This window comes from Urtica dioica, chromosome 8 (genome assembly GCF_054948205.1).
Source record: "Urtica dioica subsp. dioica isolate 48M chromosome 8, U.dioica_male_clone48M_v1_H2, whole genome shotgun sequence".
NCBI lineage: Eukaryota > Viridiplantae > Streptophyta > Magnoliopsida > Rosales > Urticaceae > Urtica > Urtica dioica.
Window position 1 is genome coordinate 10863802 of NC_142763.1, and position 16956 is coordinate 10880757.

General features: G+C 36.9%; 4 protein-coding genes across 8 annotated transcripts; 2 read left to right on the forward strand and 2 right to left on the reverse strand.

Moving 5' to 3' along the window:
- The first annotated feature begins 3164 nt into the window (after nucleotides 1-3164).
- LOC149388042 (uncharacterized) lies at nucleotides 3165-5881 on the forward strand. Of its 5 annotated transcripts, XM_089622005.1 has the most exons (10): nucleotides 3165-3324; nucleotides 3453-3510; nucleotides 3613-3783; nucleotides 3943-4127; nucleotides 4212-4386; nucleotides 4481-4683; nucleotides 4784-4909; nucleotides 4996-5108; nucleotides 5368-5523; nucleotides 5590-5881. In XM_089622005.1, the coding sequence occupies exons 1-10, from the start codon at nucleotides 3282-3284 to the stop codon at nucleotides 5794-5796; spliced, it is 1437 nt and encodes a 478-aa protein (XP_089478131.1). In that variant the 5' UTR covers nucleotides 3165-3281; the 3' UTR covers nucleotides 5797-5881. The 5 variants fall into 5 exon arrangements, with proteins under 5 accessions (XP_089478131.1, XP_089478127.1, XP_089478128.1 ...); XM_089622001.1 differs by having other exon boundaries at nucleotides 5368-5881; XM_089622002.1 differs by having other exon boundaries at nucleotides 3166-3324; nucleotides 4999-5108; nucleotides 5368-5881.
- Nucleotides 5882-6109: 228 nt separating this feature from the next.
- Nucleotides 6110-8275, reverse strand: LOC149388043 (GTP cyclohydrolase I). The gene is made up of 2 exons (XM_089622006.1): nucleotides 7687-8275; nucleotides 6110-7474 (listed from the first exon to the last, which is right to left on the reverse strand). Exons 1-2 carry the CDS (start codon nucleotides 7916-7918, stop codon nucleotides 6318-6320), a joined length of 1389 nt encoding a protein of 462 aa, XP_089478132.1. The 5' UTR covers nucleotides 7919-8275; the 3' UTR covers nucleotides 6110-6317.
- Nucleotides 8276-12124: 3849 nt separating this feature from the next.
- LOC149388044 (uncharacterized) lies at nucleotides 12125-13205 on the forward strand. The gene is made up of 3 exons (XM_089623839.1): nucleotides 12125-12427; nucleotides 12510-12643; nucleotides 12963-13205. Exons 1-3 carry the CDS (start codon nucleotides 12195-12197, stop codon nucleotides 12995-12997), a joined length of 402 nt encoding a protein of 133 aa, XP_089479965.1. The 5' UTR covers nucleotides 12125-12194; the 3' UTR covers nucleotides 12998-13205.
- A 48-nt stretch (nucleotides 13206-13253) lies between these two features.
- LOC149388045 (cyclin-C1-2-like) lies at nucleotides 13254-16540 on the reverse strand. Its single transcript, XM_089623837.1, has 9 exons — nucleotides 16356-16540; nucleotides 16153-16259; nucleotides 16032-16071; nucleotides 15466-15510; nucleotides 15253-15371; nucleotides 15042-15156; nucleotides 14550-14600; nucleotides 14303-14450; nucleotides 13254-13554 (listed from the first exon to the last, which is right to left on the reverse strand). The coding sequence occupies exons 1-9, from the start codon at nucleotides 16385-16387 to the stop codon at nucleotides 13450-13452; spliced, it is 762 nt and encodes a 253-aa protein (XP_089479963.1). The 5' UTR covers nucleotides 16388-16540; the 3' UTR covers nucleotides 13254-13449.
- Between the last annotated feature and the right edge of the window lie 416 nt (nucleotides 16541-16956).

Here is a 16956-nt window from a genome sequence, read left to right on the forward strand (position 1 = left end):
CAGGCAGCTAAAATCAAGAGATAATGATCTATTCTGTCGAGTAAAGACATAATCCGCCAACAGGACCGGCCCAAGCTATTATGTTGCCTTAGGCAAAAGTAAAAAAAAAAAAAATAGGGAAATGGCCACAACTAGTAGTGAGTTGGAAAGTTTGGACCAAAATGTTGTGGTACATGTTTTTGGACAATTATACTACCAATCTGAGGAGAGATAAATCTTTGTTACCCTCTTTGCCCTTTAATTTTTAATTTTGTTCATTTTAATCCAAAACTTGCTCATAAAGCCAAAAAAGCTCTCACCTCTCACAGCTCTCTCTCTCTCTCTCTCCTCTGTTTTTCTCTCTCGTTCATTTTGACATACAAAAAAAGCTTACCTTTTTATGTTGGTCGTCCTCGCTCACCACCGACGAGCTCGAGCGCGTGAGCACATGAGGATGAACCTTGTTGAGATTCAGCACATGGCTTTGTTTCTAAATCACGACGCTGTTCATGGCGGCGATCCGGCGTTGATCCGGCGATCCGGCGGTGATCCGGCGACCGATCTCGAACCAAGAGCTTCAGCGATTTCAACCAATCGGAGAATCCTTCTCGAGTCTGTGTCGTTCTGGGTTTGTTGGTGCCATTACCCGCCGTCTCTGTGTTGTTTGTTGCTGGGTTTGTTTGTGTGTTGTTCTTCATGTTTTTGGACATTTGAGTTTTTTTTCGCGTTCTTGAATTGTAGATATACATGTCTACAATCTCTGAAATTGTAGACTGTCCCCGTCATACGTCGTTATTGTAATTGTAGATATACATGTCTACAATTCTTGTAATTGTAGACATATAGGTCTACACCTTCAGCTGTTGTAAACTTATTAGTCTACAACTGTTGAAAGTGTAGACCTATATGTCTACAATTACAAGAATTGTAGACATGTATATCTACAATTGGTGTAATTGTAGATATACATATATACAAATAGTCTCATTGTAGATATTATAAGTCTACAGTTACTACAACTCTAGACGTCGATATCTACAATTGTTGTTAACTGTAGACTTATAAGTCTACAATTTATGACAGTTTTTATTACAATTATACATATCAATCTAAAGTTATTCAGATTTTTGAATTTTCTTATTCAGGTATGAGAGTGAACATATTTTTTGTATAAATGAGAGACAAGCCTCCGACATACAGATCACGTGTCGTCGGTAGACCGAAGAAGAGACGGATACATTCTCAAGGGGAAGAGCCTATTCTTAGGAAGTGTTCGCGATGTGGAGAAGTTGGTCACAATCGGACTACATGCAACAGTCCAGTTCCTTTGTCCGAGAAGAATGGATGAATTATTATAGTTGTATGTGTTTTTGGAACTAATTTCAGTTATTATAGTTTAATGACTAATTATATGTCTTTTTGAAACTTGGAGTGTATTTTAATAATGGATGAATGACTAATTATATGTTACAATTTCAGTAATTTATGTCTTTTTTACGTCTTTAATTCCTAAACATAAATGACAATAGTTGAAATCTCATACGTCCCATACAAAAATATAACTAACAGAAACCCGAGCCCGAACGAAATATCAAATCTCGATTAAAATATCAACTCCCAAATCCATTTTCCAAATCAATCATCAAATCAAACTGAGCGATTCATCAACTAAAACACAAAGAACTCCCGAGGCTCAGATTTTCTATCACAAGACACTAAACAACAATATCAACAACAACACATTTCAGAATTCCCAGCCAAAAGAACCACACGGCCAAAACGTAAAACACGGCCAAAAACAAGCAAACCAAGCTCACGGCCAAAAACACACAAGCAAACCAAGCTCACGGCCAAGACCCAATCCAAAACAACACTCGTCCAAAACCAAGAACAGACCCATAACCAGAAGAATCATCACCGAAGGCAATTCAAATCTTCAACTAAAATCATCAAAACACGTTCACAACCAAAACCCCCAAATCAAAACCTAACCCTAATCAACATGTATTCCAATCTGAAGAAATCTCATCACCTCTCTATGTTCCTGAAATCCAGCCTCCTCTACAAGCTCTCTCTCCCTCCCGGCGTTTCTCCTAGCTCGCGGCGGCGCACACTTCACGGCGGTCAAGCGCTCGAGGAGACTCGGTGGTCGCGCGCCTGGGCTCGTTCCTTGGCAGCGATCCACGCGAGAGAGCTAAGCAAGGAGAAGATGATCGGAGTGGTCGAGGTGCGCGTCCAAGCTGGGCCTCGGCGGCAGCAGCGTTCTCCCTTCTCTCGGCCGGCGCGCGCGGTGGAGGATCGGTGGCTGTGAGTCGCGCGATGGAGGAGACTCGGTGGTGGCGCGCGGGAATAGGAAAAGAAGAAGGAAGGCGAGGAAAGGTGGCGGTGATGATTTTGGGTGGCCGGCCGGGAAGAGAGCTTGGATGATGTGGTCTGGAATTTTTTTTTTCCTTGCTCTGTTTGCTCTCCAATGTCGCGCGGGTGAGGAGAGAAGAAGAAGAAGATAACGTGAAGAATGAAGAAGAAGGGCAAATATGTACTTGCTCACTTAAGCAACTATTAAAAGTGTCCAAAACAAGAAACTCTATATTTTGGTCAAAACTACTGAAATGAGTAGTAGATCCGGCCATTTCCGTATAGTTTATTAAAGATATATTAGAAAGAAATTAGATATAATAACTTATTTTCCAAAAAAATTGAGAATTTTTTCCTAAAATTTGATGCATTTTTTTAGGAATTTCTTCTACACAAAATTTGAGACTTCAGGTCATTGTCTAAGTGGCTTAAGACTCGGACTGTCAAGAATTTTTTTTGGACTCTTTCAACAACAAAAATTTGTCTGAAGGTAAGCCAGAAGAGGATATACTTTTGAGCAATTTTAGAGTAAAATAACATATATATATATATATATATATATATATATATATATATATATAACCAAGTTACTGAAATTTGTCAAAATACTAAACTATTTAAGTGTAATTCTATAATATTAAAAAAAAAATAATGTAATTTCTCTCGTAATAAACATATTAAAATGCTACAAAAAAATTTAAAACTATGCTACTCAACGAATTAATATGTTACCCGCGTAGTCCGTGATAGTTTAGCCTCATTCATTGTGTACATATATAGATATTATTATTTACTATAATAAAAATTTTATAATCCCTTTTTCCCATCCAAAAGGACCAAAACTATGTCCCCTCTATTTATTATTTATTTATGCTACCAAAAAAAAAAAAAAAAAAAAGAAGAGAAAATAAGGGAAAAAAAAAAAAGTTTGAGCTTCACGAACAATCATGGGAGGTGATATTGATTATAACATGGCCGTCTCGTATCCAGGTACCAATAATGTGTAAAAAGCATATGGAGTTTTTCTTTTATTTTCCTTATCACGCCCAAAACGATGAGAATATAGTTGATTTCGACTCATCGCTGTAACAGCTGACATGTTTTTTTCTTCTTCTCAGGAGAAGATTCTTCTTCAATTGATCATGAATTTTCCCACTGTTCTTCTTCGTTTGTTTGGTACGATATCATAGACTGAATTCATTATTCTCTTACCGAGATGATTTTGTGAAAATCGGAGCTTCTTTCTCAATTTACTACTGCTATTACTGGTACTACTAGGGATGGTGGTTTAAGCATGAAGCGTGATAATTTTGGACGTTTTGTGGCTAATTCGGACCTCGAAACTAAACAGAAAAGGAGAGATAGAGACTTGAGAGAAATCTTGCGGAGTCACGAGGATTTTCAGGATCGGAGTCAGGGCTTGAAAGAAGCAAAAGCCAAAATCTTGAGGTATTTTGTTAAAAGATCGCAATGAAATTAGGTATTCTTTCACACTCTAGCATAAACTAAAAAAAAACAAAAAAGGAAATGTTCAAGAGAAGTATATACTCGATATTAGGACCTGATCAAATCTAAGCTAAAAAAAACTTTTGGTGTGATAAAACCTAGCAGCTACAAGCCCAGAGCATGGATCGAAAAGTCGGGTGGCACGGAATCAAGTGATTATGATGTTCCGGTCACTACATCTATACTATTGGTAGGACCTAAAGGAGCTGGAAAGAGTAGCCTTGTGAATCGGATTTCCAGAGTGTTTGAAGATGACGAATTCGCTTTGGAAAGAGCCCAAGTGACGTGTACAGTACTTAGCCTTACTGCTATATTGTAAAAGAACGCTATTGGTTAACAAAAAAAAAAAAATTGAGTTTTTGTTGTGACAGATAATTCGTCTGCTGGAGAGGGAACTTTGTTCCTTCAGGAGTACATGATCCCGAGAGGCTCAACATCTTTTTGTCTCTACGACACTCGTAGCCTATCTGATGACTCGAAAGAGAATGCCGAAATGTTGGAGCGTTGGATGACAAGAGGCGTTCGCAACGGACAGCCTGTTACAAGGTCCCGATATTTTGAGTCTACAAAGAGTTTAACGTTTTTTTGGTCGGGAAATTTTACATGCCTTGACTCTCTGCCTCTGTGAATTGCTTATCAGGGATTCGGATGATCAGAGCTTGAAAAGCAGGATAAAATGCAACAACGGGCGGGTTTCCGATGAGATCAGAAATGTCAACTTTGTTATATTTGTCGTTGACGGTCTCTCAATTTTGAAATCTCTGGATAGGGCTGAAGATGTAGATGGATTATACGCTGAAGTATTCGCTTCCGCTTTCAAATCTCCATATGTATCGTTTCGGGGTATCAAGATATTTTGGTTTCTATTTGTGATATTTTTCTTTTGTTATTTTATCAGTAATTCTGATCTTAATGTATAATTAATTACTCTTTTTTTAATTAGATGACAAACCTCTTGTTGCTGTAACTCATGGTGATCTACTCTCTCACTTTGATCGAGCTCGCATCCGCGTTCATCTGGGAGAGCTACTGGGAATCCCACCAACAAGACAAATATTTGATATTCCAGGTTTGATTAGTTTCCGCTTTAGTCTTGTGACGTAACTACTATAGATTTTAACTGTTTAGTGTCATATGTGGATCTGTAAATGCCAGCAGACATTCTTGATCAAGAAACCGAGTCAGCGATTGTAGACATGCTACGCTACGCTCTTGAGCACGCTGACAAAAATCTACCCCGGAGATGCTTGTGGAACAAGATCAACAAGGTTGGCTGGTTCCAATACACCGAGTCTCTTTTATTTCTTCTAAGCAATTTCATACGTGCCAAGTCGCAATGAGTTTAATTTATTTCTCAATGTTCTGGATAATCCACGGCTGCTCAATGTTCTGGATAATCCACGGTGCTCTTGCTATGCCTGAGTTATGTCCAGTTAATCAATTTGAAAACACGACATGGTTTGAGCATAGTGTGTTACAATTAGATTTTAAGCTGTAATTTGACCGGCTTTTGGTGAGATTGTGCAGGTTAACTCTCCATTTTTGGTATTGACTACGCTCATGTTACTTGTGCTTGGAATTTCTATCATCATGGCGTGTTTTCCAAAAGACCGGGCAAAATATGACTTGCAAGTTCAGGAGCAATACCAAAAACCTTGGGAAACAGGTGACATTCAAGGGCAGGTAAAACCTTCACAACCTCAGGCAAAAGATTATAGACAAGGACCACTGAATTCGCCGAGACCTCAGGGAAAAGATGAGACAAAAAAAAGAAGGCAGGCGAAATTCCCAGAACCTAAAGAGAAAGATGAGATGCAAGGGATTAAAGAAAATCTGAAAGTCGATGCGAAGGACAAGAGACAAGGACAGGCAAAATTGGTGAAGACTCCGGCGAAAGATGAAACACAAATACAGTGGCATGAGATTCGCCACCTGTGGCTCGGCGAGGATGCTTAATCATGGTACGCGATGTGTGTGTGTGTGTGTGTGTGTGTGTGTGTTATATGTATAAACAAGTCTGAACCGTTCTATCTATACATATCATAGAAGTAAAGAAATATCGGTGTAGTATCTTGGATTCAGTAAATAAAATATGTATGTATCCATGTCTGTACAAAGACAGGTAATCGAAACAAGTATGATAAATCGTTGAAAAGGATTACGTTTTATATAAGAACTAAAAAAATGAAACATACTTCAGGATTTGAAGGATTATTCTACTTTTTTGGGGGGGGGGGGGGGGGGGGGGGGGGGGGGGGGGGGGGGGGGGGGGGGGGGGTACTCTACAAACAAAATGTTTGGCGAAAAAAACCACAACAGAAACAACGCACAAGAACCAAAAATTTAGGTAAAAATTATAGGAGACAAACAAAACTTCCCATTCTCCGCAGTCTAAACAGAAGAGCGCCGAACAGTGTCTCTGTCTTTCCGAGGACCGAGAGCGTGCGTCCATGGAAATCCTCCAACGCCTTGACCTCTTAGTAAGCGGTGGTGACCGGAATGCCCTGCAAGAACTTGGCTCTCGCAGCAGAGTCGGTTGAGAACCGGCCAAGCACGGCTATTGTGGCCGTGTTGCTTCCGAACTTCTCGATCCCTCTGGAGATCATGCACGTGTGGCTCGCCTCCACGACCACAATCACATCGCCGAGAAACGACGAGACCGTCTCGGCTATCTGCCGCGTGAGCCGTTCCTGAACTTGCAACTTGAAGCTGTAGTAATGGACTATCGACCGGAGACGAGAGGTCCGACCCGGATTGGGACCGCTTTCGCTTTCGCTTTCGCCGCCGCACATGTAGCCGATGTGAACAACGCCGTGGAACGGAAGCAAGTGGTGCTCGCACTGAGACCAGAACGGAAAGTTCAGCTCCGACTCGATCCGCTTCTCTCCGCCGCCGCCGCCGCCGCTGCCGACGGCTCCGCCGCCGAACCCGTTCGCGAGCTTCGTCTCCATCTCGACGTTCCGGAAGTTTCCGAGCCACCCGACGAACCGCGCGGGCGTGCCCGCGAGCTCTTTCCTCGTCGGGTCTTCCCCGAGCGACCCGATGATCGAAGCCACGGCCGCGGCCATAGCCGGTTCGATCTTCGAGGACCCACCACCGAGGACCCGGAACGGGCACCAAGGCCGGCTCCGATCGCGGTCCCGGTCCACCATGGTCCCTCGGAACTTAAGCAGGCTCAGGAACTCGGCCCAGGCCGCGGAGCCTCCGGCCTCGAAGACCCCCGAGCCGGAGCAGACCACGGACTTGACCCGTCCTTTCGAGGCCGGCGAATCGAGGGTCGGGAATTGGAGGTGCTCGCACTGGAGAACGACGGCCACGCCGGCGGGCCTGAACCCGTGGTGGAGCGCCGAGCAGGTCTCGTCGGCGAGCCGTTGCGGGTCTTGGAGCCGCTTCGCAAAGACGTCGGCGACTCGGGAGAGCTTGCTCAAACCCACCACGCGCTGCCCCGCCGGAACGTAACCCACGTGGAACTTGACCTGAAACGGAAGCAGACACGACTCGCAGTACGAGAAGTGGTCGAGATCCCGAACCACCACGAACCCGCCGACCCCACCGGCCTGACCCGCTCCGTGGTCCACGCCCGCCTCCGGAAACAGAGCGCCTTGGACTATCTCCTTCACTCTCTGCTTGTAACCTATCAAAAACAGTCAAAAAAGAAATCCCAACTGCTTTTTCAGCTCTAGATCTCAGTTCGACCCAACATATCAACTGTGACTCACCGCTTGTCCGTAGCTGAACTTGAGAGAGAGATCCAAACACAAGTTTTTTTTTTTTTTAGTATTTTGAATTCGTACGTTATCTCAAAGTCCTAAAATGGTAAAGCGATAATTTTTTTTTTTTTTTCACCTCTGGTTCCTTGTCGGAGGGCTTTGGCGACGCGGAAAGGCGTCTTTCTGATGCCTTCTCTGTTCACGTCTTCGTTCAAGCCGTGAAGAAGAGTTTTCACGGCTTCTTTAATGGCTATAGTCTCAGGCTCTTCCTCAAAACCCACCACCTCGTCGCCGCCGCCACCGTGGCAACAAAGTTCGACTTCGTTCTCAATCTCTGCATTGAATCGTCCCTCTTCCAAAGCACCCATTTTTTTGGAGGAAGAGGCTCGAATTCAATACAAAAACAAAACGACAAAGCGGAACCGAATCAAAGCGAGAATTTCCGGGGAAACGAGCAGAACCCAGTTAGAGAGAGGAACATAGATTTGGCAATTCCTCCTCTTTTATGTATTGCCTGTATGTATGTATATGTATATATATATATGTATGTATGTGTGTTTTTATATGTGTACACAGATGAAATGAATAGATATGGTGGTTAGATATAGACGCTCGTGGTCGTTGGTGGTGTGGTACGAGAGGCTGCGGATGAGAAGTGAGGGTTGCTTTATAGATCCGGTTACCTTTGTCAATATTATTATTATAATTATTCCATTGTTTTTATTTCTGAAAAGCAATAATAAATACCTTTGTTGATATTACATTCGCTTTTCCCTATCTATTTTTAGGAGATGTATCTGTAATCTTGTCCGACCAAAATCTTTATTTTTCCACCGCTAAAAAAGAAAATGAAAAAAAAAATCCTATTTTATTTTTAAGAAATTCAGACTCAGACTCAGACAAAATTATGTTATAAAAGTGATTTTGTAGAATACATTGAAGTTGCTCTAGTAGACCTTGTAAGTGCACCACCATCTCAGTTTTCGGCTTCTTTCAAAGAGGAAGTATCCCTCTCACTGAGAGCTTCTAAAAAAAATTATTGGAGTGGCCTAATAATCATAAGATCTGTTATTAAGAAATTTAATCCCTATTTTTAAAAGATGAAAGCACCTTTCTTAAAAAGATATTTAAAGTAAATGCCAAGTATAACAATAAAACAAAGATATTGTTTGAGAAGGATCTTGTATTCTTGTTCAACCTTTTAGCCTGTAATTCATTGATATTCCTAATTAAATTTAAACCCTTTTTTTACTAATAATTATATTGTATTTATAAAACAATTAATTGAGTAATTAAGTCATTAATATTTGAAGATTTGTAAATTTTAAATAAATATTAATTATGGTGATATTGCATTATTTGGACTTTTTAGTATTTATTTCATCGGAGTCTGATGATTATTTATAATTATTAATAAATATTTACAATTATTAATATCTTTTTAGTTTTGTTAAATAAAATCTCGTGATTATTTACTTTAAATTTATCAAAGGTTGGATATATAGCAAAGTTTGAGTTTTTATATGACTATATCAAAGAGCTTTTTATCAAATATTTAAGTTCTTCCAGGGGAATTTGTAAAGCATAGTAAAGCAAAAGTAATATTTTAAAATAAACTAGTATAAACATCACATTTTCGCTAAAACATGATACTTTCTTGAAATAAATCACTCATAATAATAAACCAATAAAATAGCAATATTTTCCTTAAAAAAATAAATTACCAATATTTTATACTTAAAATATTTTCGATTTAATTTAAAATGTATAGATATATTTATACTGTTTGCTTTGAGAAATTTCATGATATAGACCTAATAATTTAAGAAATGTCAAAAATTGACCTCTTACTTGTAAAATATCAACAAATAGACTTTTTACCCAAAAACGGACGAAATACCTTTCGGGTCATTCAAACAAATTTTTTTTTAATTGTATCATTGAAAAATATTAAATGTCATCGTATTTTATGTAATTCATTGGATTTAATAAAAACTAAGGAAAATAGAGAAAACATCGACTCTTTTTTGCAACGACTAAAAAAAGAATCGTTGTTTCTTTTTATTCAAATAAATTCCAAAAAATACCATAAAATACTATGAATTATGATGATATTCAAAGGTGATCGTAATGCATTGTATTTTATAAAATATTTTATCGTATATTTAAATAAGATGAATTATGACTCTTTTTGTAGTCGTTGTTGGAAAAAAAAATCGATATTTGCTCTATTTATCTTACCTTTAATTAATTTCAATAAATTACGACAAAGTACGTTATATTACAATAAAATACGATGAAATTTAATATTTTTTCAATGATAGAGTTTAAAATAATTTAAAAAAAATTAAAATTAAATGTCTTGAAAATATATTTTTGTCTATTTTTTAGTAAAAAATTTATCTTTAGATATTTTACAAATAAGAAATTCTTTCTTAATATTTTTAAAATTATTTCGTTTATATTATGAAATTTCTCTATGCTTTATTTCTGTGCAATGGAAATGTCGTGTGTCCATGATCATATTGTAAGGTATTCATAGATTAGCTTTATATTATTATATTTCATTTATTCGTATGTTTAATTAGTCAAAGGTTGGAGATACATGGTACAAGTTCACCAACCCAACCAAGAGCAGTCAAATTACGTAAGGCACACGAATTCTTTAAAATTTTACGCTCATTATAGTGTAATGTGTGTCACGTCATCTTGGAGTTTTTTTTTTTTTTTTACTATTTTTTCGTCCATACATTCTATATTTGATTATATAAAAGAATTTAATAAGCTCAAATTACAACTAATTTGCAAATTGCGTTTGCGAAGATTTTGACTCATGTCTTCACTCTCGAAGAGACCTCACAGATAAAAAGTAGTGTCACCCAAAATAGATGTTTTGAAATTATCTAAGAGTTTAGTATCTTAAGTCAATTAGCATATTCCAACAATCGAACGTTCTGTGTATGTAAATAATCTTTAAAATTAATATATATATTATGTGGTGTGGAAATATTAGAATCTGATTGGTTTTACACCTCAAAACCTTCATTGCTACTTTTTTTTTATTAAAAAGAAAAGCTTCGCAAGTGGCTAAAAGGGCATCTGAGAAAACTACTTGTCACTTATTTGTTTGTCCATATTTATGCTAAAAAAAGTATAGTTGGGTTGAGAGTATATGAGGTGATGATCCACTCTGAAAACGACAACAATTTTGTAAACTTGGAGATGGAGTGTACGTGGGGATTTTTTCTTCGTGTGAGGAGAAGAATAAGCACCACGTTTTAGAAGCTTGTTTTATTATGCCACCTTTTTCGACACAAGGTTCTTGAATAGATATTCATTCCTAATTTGTAATTTCTAAACCTGAGTGTTGAGCCATGAATTTCACCAATTGCAATTGAGCTCAAAATCTGGAGCAATACCTAAGAACCCACAAAGTCAAGAAGGCACATAAACTGGTGACCTGATATGTCAATAAATTTTAAAAAAATAAATCAAATAGCGTATTTTTGTAATGGACGATGCGGCTATCTAACCATTTTAAAGTTTGGATATGGCAAAATAACCAAATTTTTCAAAGTTGAGGCAAAGTAACCCTTATACACAAAATACCTCTGTTTACCGAAATACTTCAATCGACCTATATGCAAAAACGCTCTCGGTACCAGAACCTAGTTTGACATGTCGTTTGATCGTCGTCATCATCTTCGCCGAACGCCATCACCATCTTTTTCAATTCTGTCTTCATCTCGGCGGTGAAGCTCAAGCAAAACAGGACGATCTTGACGGGCATGGCGAGGCCTAAGGCTTCGATTTGGTCGACGAGTTTGGAATCGTCGATGACGACGATGAATCTCCGGCAGACTGATTCGACCATCTTCTACCAGAGGAGAGCCGACGCGACCTTTTACTAAATTTAGGTCGGTGATCTAGAGATCGTCGTTGTCGATTTTCATCACCACCCTCTTCGATTTCCATATCCATCGTCGTCGATCTCCGTCGAACATCGTTGTCGATTTTCATCACCACCCTCTTCGATTTCCATATCCATCGTCGTCGATTGTCATCACTACCACCATCGCCGTTTTCTTCTTCTTCTTCTTCTTCTTCTTCTTCTTCTTCTTCTTCTTCTTCTTCTTCTTCTTCTTCGGTTTGAGTTTTTATTATAGATGAGTGGATTAAATATTTTGAAATCAGGATTAAATATTTTGACACTTCGTTGCAAATGATTAGACTTCATATATTTTGTTATTAGTTTAGATGAGGGATTCAAACTTGATTTTTAACTATTTTTTTATGTTATAAGTGGATTAAATTTTTTGAAGACACTGTTAAAATTTTTGAAATCATGTTATCTTGATTGAAATTATGTAACATGTTTGCGTATTTTAAAATTGAATTAACTAAATTGAAGACATGATAAAAAAAAATTTTAATTTTGTCACCTAATTTTGATGATGAAATTAGTTTTAAAACTATTTGATATATGAAAAGTGTATTAAAGAATAGTGAATTAAATATTTGGACACTTAAATTAATTATTTTGAAATCTTTGAGAAAACAAGTTCGCCAAACACACACACACACACAAGGAAATTTGTATTTAAAGTGCAAAACACGACACGTTTAACACCCACCACGGTAATCATGTGGAGACCATGCTATGTTCCCTCTCATAATCATCATCATTGCCATCATCATCATTGCCATCGTCATCATCACCATGGCCATCACTCTCAGCTATTCCTCTGCCCCCATAACATACTCCACCGCCGCCACGTATGCCCTAATTTCGCCTCCATGCCTACAAATCCAAACGACGTCGTCGTAGTCCCCGCTGAAACTTCCGAGCTCGGCCAATATCCAGATTCTCATCAATCGTAATTTCACAGTACTTCTGTCCTCGAATTATTCGCGATTTCGTATGAGATTCATTCACGCGGCTTGGGCTTCGTTTCTCAGGTCGATGTTAAAGGACAAGGAAAATGAAGTAATAGAAGAAGAGGAATTTGAGGACGACGACGATGATCCTGTGTTCATACTAACTGACGAGTGGAGAGATTTCTTTGCAAAATCTGAAGCGAAGAGGAAACTCGGTACACTTTCTACTTCATTTTTCTTTATGTGGCCTTTAAATTTTAATTAATGAATAAATAAATAAGATTATAATAACCGAGAGACATGTAAAATATAAGGAAATATAATTTATACTAAAAGCTAATACGCTAGTACAAATAAATTGCTTAATAATTTAAATATGTAGGTATACATTAGGGTCAAAGTAAAAGATCGCGTAAAGAGAGGAGTAAAATTTAAACACGGCAAGAACATGGATGTCACGTTCAAGAAGTTCTGTGTATTTGTTGTCTCTAATTTGATTTCTTATTTCTGAACAAATAATTTTATGTATTACAGAGAAAAAGCTGGCAAAGAAGGGGAAGAAGAACTAAATGAGATGAAAGCTGGAGGCATATGTTTGATTTCAGCTGAAAAATATTATACCTTTAGTTTATATAATTTACTTTATCAATGTCTTTCCGAGGGTATCTCAAAGTGATCTCTGGTCTTGTTGACATCATATGATTATTATTATTATTAATTTTCTTAATACTTTGCTTTATTCCAATCCAAGAACTATAATAAGTACCAAATGCTCAAGAGCATAGCATATAAGTGGCACAGTAAAGATATCTACAGCTAAAAAAGAACAGGAAAAATGAACTTCATAGAAACAAGTTAACTAATGGCAAAAGAAACTCTGCTGTAAAGGCCAAGAGTTTTCACAAGAGATTTATTTGATGCCACAGCCATTTTACTCTTTTCAGAGATTGTTCAACCGATAAAAAATTTTGGGCATCGAAAACTATGACAGTTCTGAACTCGGTTGGCTAGTTTACCAAATCTATAGCTTCGGAGTGATCTTGCTTAGAGCAACATTAACTCTGTCCTCCGTGACCATTCTGTGGTTTTCATAGAAGTCTAGTATCTCCATCGATATATTTTTCACCTGCAAATGACTTCAATACTTAAATTCATAAAACAAACATATTACCATTTTATTTTAGGGACAAACTACCATATGACTGCATACATTTTTTTAATGAAAAGAGAACTGGTCAATTATCAAAGAAGAAACAAACAAAGAAATGTCAATTATCGTCGTAGAGTCCGACAGAATGTTATTTGCTGTAACTAATTTTGTTCCTACATTGCAAGAAATCGTCAAAATAAATGAAAGCTCGTCATACACAATGGTCGTTGAAATTAATTGGGAGCAGAACATAGTATTAGTAGCATTTTCTTTCTTGTTGAAGCATGTTTCTCATTTAGGTTTTGTGATAATCTGAATTTAGCCTAACCGGAATCAAATATGGAAATGGTATTCTTTTACTACTAAATTTTTTGAGAAAATTATATTAATGCTCAAATAATCTCATATTATCTTATCATTCCTGTCCGAATAGGATTTAATCATTCAAATACTCATATTATATTTTTTTTAATATCTAATTCCTCAGATATGATCTTATTATTCCGTTTGAATAAGCTTCCTGTTGAGACCTTCAGCTAAGTAAACAGTAAATACTACACTATAACTGAATCACGTAGGGTCGGTTTCTATAAGAAATCAGACTATTTTCAGAAATATTTACACTTTCTACCAAAGCAATCTTTATCATCAGAGTCAAATAGCTTAAAACAGTTATATATTAGACTCTCTAACTAAAGAATAAAGACGCCAGAGAATAACTCACCACATTCATATCAGCATGAAGCTCTTCGAACCACGAAGTGGCGTCCTTTTCCCGGAGAACGCTGGCAATATATATGCAAGCTAGAGAAATCATATGGGGTGGATGAACAAGCATCAAGTCCATCTTGTATGTGTCGTTCACGATTCCCCTGTTAATTTTTTTAATCACACAACCAATAAGACAAAAGAACAAAGAAATCTTCTAAAAACTTAAACACGATTTTGAAGAAATTATTGGAGAAATTTACCAAGTCAATTGGGTCATACTGATATCATGCAGGCCTGAATCCTGAAGGAGCCTGCCAAAAGAGACAGCGAGTGTATCTGATCAAGAAAATAATACACAAATAATAGATTTTAAAGAGCTGTGTCGTAGACATATCATATTGTTTAGATACTGAGAAGAGTGAGCTCGTATTGTATAAGATATTAGGCAGTTGTTCTTAATAGAGTGTTCAATTAAGGCCTGTACTAAAACACTGATTATAGTGGATCGAAATAGGTCATTCTAGCCCTGACTTGGATGTAGGATTGTTGATCCACAAATCAAGGATACTCACTATCTTCATCTTTCATTTTCTGTGTGCGATATAAGTTTTCTTCTCGTTTTTCATTCGTTTTTGTTTCATTACCCGTGTATTCGTTTAGTTGCTATGCGCTTAACTCAACACTACGACCGGGAAAATATGGAATTGAGTGTTTCACAAATTTAAAAAAAATATATTAAAAAAAAAACGTACTGAGTCAAGGAACGATAAGGATGAAACACAACAAGATAGTAGTTAATAGCTTCTAAAATCTTCATTTCCATCTCTAGTATGTCTTTGATCTCGTATTTAAACCTGTCGTCTGAATCTGCAACCCAAAATGGAACGCTTTTTTTTTATAACAGGAATTATGTTCTCAAGGGTAATAAACTTCAAATATATCACATTCTTAAGAAACGATTACATTGTTTTTTGTTGTAGAATACAATCAGCCTAGCTTGTACAGTACTTTCCTCGGCTTTCGACGCCAGGTATAGGCACGTCGGCGCTACAAGACGCGGGTCATATTCTGTCATACTCTTCCTGAAATAAGGACATATTCTCACAGATGGTTTCGTCGGGCTATGTAACTATTAATCGGATTCTTCGATATATACTAATCGATCAATAAAATTACCTGGTATACACACGTCTCATATACGTCACTGCAGTAGCTACAACCCTGGAGAAACAAAAATAATATATATATATATATATATATATATATATATATATATATATACACATACATATATATATATATACATATATTAAAAAAAGCTCATTGTTTGAGTTCAGATATAAGGTTATAAATGTTTCTTCTACTAATTAACTCCTAGTAAAAGATTTTCGACATGTTTCAAAATGATGTATCGAATTCAGATTTCCCTAAACCCTAAAAAGGAAGTTTTTTAAATGAATTTCAATGTCATATGAGTAGCAAACACCATTTGTTTTTCAAAAACGAAACATCGAGTACATTTGTATGTTCTCAGTTAATAAACAATACAAATAACTAGCCAGGCTACAGCTAAATTTTGTGATCACACACAGCTATTTTCCGGATTGAGCACAGAGTTTGCGAAAAAAGGCGTTTTTCTCTTATTATTCAAGAACTTGTGAATATATTGTGAAGCATTGCAGAGCAAGAGATATCTCATGAAAGAACATACAATCAAATTAAAAAGTAAGATCAAACCTAACCTCTGTCTGACTTTAACTTGCGTTGCCAATTTTCCTATATCTGAAATGGAAATTTGAAATCATAAAACAAACTGAAATTTGGAAGAGAAAAAACAGAATGAAATTATAGCGCAGCACGTACAGATCGCCATGTGCATTTTGATGAGCTTAAAGTCTTCAAGCGTAACTCCTCTCTCCTTGTCCATTTGATTGACCACATCCACTTCTTCCTGATCCAAAAGTTGCTTGCTGAAGAAAAGAAACAAAGAAGACGAGAAATCATAAAGGGCAAAATCGGAACATAAAAGGGGAAAAGTAATGAGGATTTGTTTCTCGAGAACGAACAAGTGAGAGGAGGTCCAGAAATTGGTGGCCATGGATTCGCGATTCTGGCTGCTGGGCGACTGAATGATTGGCTGATCAGCTTTTCTCGACGTAGAGCCGTAGAGATGATAAAACACCGACGAAGTGGAATTGAATAACCTTTTAAACTTGCCTCAAATGATTTTTTTACTAGATATTCCAGTATTGTGCCCAAATACAATTTTAAAGATATGTAGGAATTTTGAGCGTAAAAAATGATTTTTTTTTTAAGGGATATTGTAAAGAGTTTTTTATTTTTATTTTAAGTCTTATAAATCTACATAAGAAAAGTTACATTTTATTTAAATAAAATAAAATGGGCAAAAATATTTTACAATAAAATAAAGAAAAATTAGACGGGTTAGCCACATTCAAACGTTGAGATTGCATATTAGCCAACATTTACATTTATTTAGAGAAATAGTCAATTTCGCTGACGTGACGTTTAAGCCAATATTTTTGCTTCCAGTTTTGCCCTTTTTAATTTAAAAAATATATAATTAAAAAAAATCAAAATTGATTGCCAACATATTTATGATTTGATTGCCAAGATATTCTATTTTAATTGCCCAATATTATTATT